We start from the raw sequence: 5513 nt of genomic DNA on the forward strand, positions 1-5513 counted from the left end.
ATCTTCTACCCTCTTCTAGGTCAAACCATAAAAAAAAACTTCATTAACCATGCTCTGATGCCATGTGAAAATCAATAACAATAATCATAGAGAAGAAGGAAGAGGAGAAACATTGTGGAGGCTATGAATCTCATTCATTAAATTAGGTTTACAACTTAACAAATATATACTAATCATAAAAGACTAAAAGGCCCTTAAAGGGCAAATTACTAAACAACCCCTAACTATTATATGTATTATTCTAACATCTTTATCGACGGGATCTTATAATCCATATCACAATGTCTTATCTGCATATCCTAATATACACGAATGATCATTAGCCAAATACTTATACATGTCCATAATTGACTTCTTTTCAATTATATACGTTCTCAGCTACATTTCTATTTAATGATGGTGCAGGTTATAAATTGAACAAATAACAAGTAGTACACATTATTCACCTTAAAATCTCAAATGCAATTGAGCTTCTCAATCCTTGCATCTGATCCTCTCCACAGTAGAGCCATTCATATGTTATACTACTCTATTTTGTTGTGGAGTCTTAAATAATTGTTTGTTTATGTCGATTGTCGAAATACCATAGGTTTTCCAAACTTTTCATATGTCCCCATGTATTCTCCTCCCTTCTATGTGTGGATGCACTTTGGAACTTTAAAAGAAAATAAACAGTTCAACAACAGATTAAATACCCTTTTGATGCTTGTAATTGGACCTCACCATGTCTATAAACAGTTCAACAACAGATTAAATACAGTGAAGTTGATTTAGTGGAATGGGGTTTGGGTTAAACTGATTGATTTTGAAACATTCAGCCATAGAAGTACACATGGCAATAAGTCTCTAATAAACAGAAACCAATAACAGAACAATAGAAACATAAATAATATTTTATTCACACTGAATATACCATTATCATCACAAACAATCACATTACATACAAGAAAAGGCTTCCTTATTTCAAGTTCCCATAAATTCAAACAAAATGACTAACAAAATACAGATTATAATGATCTAATAGGCATCATCAACACTTGAGCTTTCCACAACAATCTTTACTTGGGTTCTCTCCAATTCAACATCTTACTTAGATAGATAGATAGAGAGAGAGAGAGAGAAAGAGAGAGAGAGGGGAGCAAGGCCATCAAGCTAGCTAGAGAGAGAAACCAAGTCCAATGTGCCAAAATCAAGCACCCCAAATTCCTCACTAACAGAGCAAGCTAATAGCTATATAACCAGAGCTTTAGGTTCTTCATCCAATTAACCCTAGATGAGATTGAATTCTTTCATCAAGAGAAGAAAGTTTCATAAACCCTAATTCTCAAATTCCTTCTGCATTAATTCATATCTCAATACATTTATAAACCCTTTTATCTTCACCAATTCAATATCTCTTATTCTTATCTAACAAACCCAATTTTATAAAATGAAGTAAACCCAAGTAATTAGAGTCTTAGTAGTAGCAGTAGTAATAACAACCCCCAACTAGAACAAATAATAAAACCCTAATTGAATTCAATCATACAAATCCAACAAACACTAAAATTTAACTAAAAGAAACAAAAACCCTAACTCTAAAACCCTATAAGTTACCTCCAAACTCATTCATTCACACATAAACACAAACAGTTCAATTACTTAATTAACGAGGTTCATCTTCTCTCCTACCTGAAGAAGCAGGTGCACCTGATAATGAAGCTAACAAATTCAAATGTCCCTGTGCAATTGGAAAATAATTTCCAAGCCTAACACCAGAATTTTCCCCAATTTGTTGTTGATGTTGATGTTGTTGGCCAAACCTAGCTGAAATGAACGGCTGAGATGCCATTACCGGTGTCGGTAAGACCATATCAGGTGTCGCCGAAAAGCTCCAAATCTGACCGTAATCCGGCCGAGCAGGTACAGCCCAGAATCCACCAGCTACGGCGGCGGCGGCGGCGGTACTTACAGCAGAAGAATCATTTTTGTCAGTATCATCGGAATCATCATCAGTTCTAATACGTTTACCGAGTAAAAAAGGAGTTGGACTGAGAATTTGGGGAGTGGGTTTTTGATCTAAAGAAGCAGAAATTGAATTACTTGAAGATGAACCTCTAACGGAAAGTGCAACAGCTGAGAAACTAGCCGGAGTAGTACCAGTACCGGTAGCTGCTATAATAGATGGTTCAGCTTGACGAAGAAGCCATTCAATAGTTTGACCGTCGGATTTATGACCTAATTCTCTAGTTAATTGGAAAACCCTAGCTGCACAGATAATTGGCATACGTATACGTCTTCCTCGTCCGTCAACTTTACTATGACGATCCTTAACTGGTGGTTTCTTCGCCGTTAAAACTCCGTTAGTAACAGGTGCTTGTTGTTGTTGTTGTTGTCTTGAAGAAGGGTCCATTTGAGATCCTCCGTTACTAACGCCGTCAGTAGTAGACATGAATTTCTCTCTCTAGACTGTTGTAGTAGTTCCTTATTGTTGTGGGGGTAGAGAGAGAGGGAGTGGTAGGCTTTTGTTAAGATGAGTTGTATGATGAGTTTGGAACTGGGTATTCCCTTCCCTTTGAGTAGTTGTGAAAGAAGAGAGAGAAATGGAGGGAAAGAGAGAGAGAGGGAGGGGGTCTAATGATTGAGCGGCAGGAACGGGTGGAGACAGAGGGAAGGGCACATGGGTGGTGGGGCCCAAAATTCATGCCCCCACCAAAGACCCCAACTATTTTTCTCTCTCTTACAACTATTGATGAAGTCACTCTTCCAAACTAACATCTGGTTAATTAGTTATTTACAAAGTTACCCCACCCTTTTGAGTTCTTTTACTTATATTTATTATTGGGTTAATTTCCTTTTGGCCTTCAGTTTGGGATGAACTTTCCGTTTTGGCCTCATAGTGTTCCATAGTTCCATTTAGTCTCTAAAATCTAAAAAAGATCAAAGACTACTTTTTCAGAGAAGGTATGGAAAACCAGATATTGAAAGTCTAGGTTTAATATCTCCGACGAAGGGGCGGACTTTGAAGGTATGGGAAACCATATATTGAAAGTTTAGGTTTAATATCTCCGACGAAGGGGCTCCGACCCTTTACCGGAATGAGAGTAGATAAAAAGAGAGTGAGCAGGGAAAAGAGAGAGAAAAAAAGAAAAGAGGAGAGGACACAGAAAAAGATGAAGAAGATAAAGAAGGAAAAAAATAAATAAATATTTTGAAAGTAGCCGAAAAATTTAGGTGGTCGGCGACCTTCGTCGAAGAAGATGATGAGGTGGCGACAGAGATGAAGTGGAGAACAGGGGTGATGAAATGGAAAAGAGAGGGAGAGATGAGGTGTCGTTAATGTGTTTAAAATCCTTTAGAATTATTTCCATTTTGGCCCTTAGGGGTAGTTCCAAAAACAAGTTGAAATATTTTTTACCTTTAAGGGTCAAATCGAACTGCCGCACACTTATGGGCCAAAACAGAATTAACCCTTATTCTTTTAACGGCAGCTAGACCCCTGTGTATGTGAAGTTAGTCAACTTCATCATTTTTTGTTAACTTGTTCACAGTTTAATCCCTATTTAGACATTATTTTATCTTTTGAGTGACTATTTGTAACTTTATCCTTATAAATGAAAGTTTAAGTTCAAAAAAAATGTCAGGGTAATTGGATTTTGAGTTAATTTTAATTGTGCTTCTGATTTGTGATTAACAAGAATATTTCACTCATATAATTATCAAGTACTCTAACAGGGATTCAATGACTGTATTTTTGTTAGTCAAATTCAACATCCAACATATTTTTTTCTTATTTAAAACAGAAAAACATTTTTTTTTTCTTCTCTACTTTTATTTCAAAAGTATTTCTATTTTGTACACCTTTTTTTTTCTGACTCGCAGAAATGGATTGTTGGTAGACGACCGACCAACCAACTACTGGCAATGTCCAATTTAAAAAGAAAATTTTGGTTGGAAATTGCTAGCAGTTAATCCCAACAAATCAAGAAAAAGGGAAGAGAACGAGATAAATATTATTGAAATAAGGTTAAAAAAGTTAAAAAGAAAATGTTAACTTTTAAGTTTGACTAATGAAAATATAATTTTGAGACAAATTAAGATGATTCGCTTATGAGACGAAAATTTCTAATAGATCACAGATTAAGTATTAGATTGTAATTAACCCTTTGAATTTTTTAGTAACCTCAACAGAAAAAGGGTATAATTGGGCAAAAGCTCATCATAGATTTCGATTACGCAAAGTCAAATTGTTAAAACTCATTTTTATCAAATATCTAAAAAAAACTTTTAATTAAGGACAAGTCTGAAAGTATACTTTCATGTTCTTCATGTTGCAGTATAATCAGATTGAAGATCTCATGGTGTGGGAAGTCCATAATGGAGAAGACATCAACATTTGGTTGGACAACTGGATACCTACCATGAATCACCCCATTATAAACGGCAACAACTTTAATCTTGTCACAGTTTCGCAACTCATTACGAACAACAGATGGAGCGAAGATGCCCTAAATGCTAACTTTGATGAAGCTTCGAAGAATCTTATCAAGACTATTCCTCTCACTAATGAAGGAAAAGATCAGATGAAATGGACACTTACTGAAAATGGAAAATTTTCGGTAAAATCCATGTACCAGCACCTGTGCCTTAATAACTACCCCCCTCAACCCTCTCCTTATAACTGGAATTTCATCTGGAACATTCCAACCATTCCCAGAATATAACTTTTTATTTGGAAAATTTGCACTAAAGCTCTCCTGTGAGAGCAAGTATAGGCAAGTATATTGATCAGAATCTTAATTGTCAGAACTGTAATAAAGAGGAAACTATAGAACATGCTCTATTATATTGTCCCGTAGCGAAAAATGTTTGGTTTTATTTTAATATTATCTCGGAAAACATAACATCTCTGCCTGAATGGATTTTCTCTTGGCAAGACGGTACACAACTCTACTATACTTCTAATAATATACATTATGTTACTATCTTATGGAATATCTGCAAAACAAGGTGTGGTCACTGCTTTCAACATTCCATTAATTCGGTTACAACTGTTATTAAAATGATCATGGCATTTCCGAAAAACAATACACAGCAAGTGAAAAATGCTCTGAATTTAAAAGAAAAATAGATACCACCGACTAACCCCTTTATCAAAATTAATCTAGATGCATCTTTCATGAATATCGACACTATAGTTGGAACGGGTATGATTGTGCATAATGCAAATTCAAAATTTATAGTTGCGCTTGCGAGAAACAGTGAAGAAAGCGAGGCAATAGCTATTCTTAATGAGCTTCTTTAGGCTGAGGAAAACAATCACAGAAAGTGATAATAGAAAGTGGCAATATAAACATTGTATTGGCAAAAAACGGCATCTGGGCTCAAAGGAGACGGAATTCGTGTTAGGCCTTCCTTATACGCCCGCCTTCATACAACATGGAGTGTGCGCCTCTAGCAACCCAACGAGCCTGGCGTGGAAGCCCGTCGAGAGTTCCTCACTAGCAAGCCCAACACGCTTAGTAGGCCCAATC

General features: G+C 36.0%; 1 protein-coding gene across 1 annotated transcript; it reads right to left on the reverse strand.

Moving 5' to 3' along the window:
* Positions 1–877: 877 nt before the first annotated feature.
* LOC147548440 (transcription factor TCP7-like) lies at positions 878–2602 on the reverse strand. The gene has a single exon (XM_086670346.1). The coding sequence runs from the start codon at positions 2429–2431 to the stop codon at positions 1646–1648; it is 786 nt and encodes a 261-aa protein (XP_086526472.1). The 5' UTR covers positions 2432–2602; the 3' UTR covers positions 878–1645.
* Positions 2603–5513: the final 2911 nt, after the last annotated feature.

Source organism: Eschscholzia californica, unplaced genomic scaffold (assembly GCF_041429995.1).
Source record: "Eschscholzia californica isolate CP2 unplaced genomic scaffold, dmEscCali1.0.p SCAF_3, whole genome shotgun sequence".
Classification (NCBI taxonomy): Eukaryota; Viridiplantae; Streptophyta; class Magnoliopsida; order Ranunculales; family Papaveraceae; genus Eschscholzia; species Eschscholzia californica.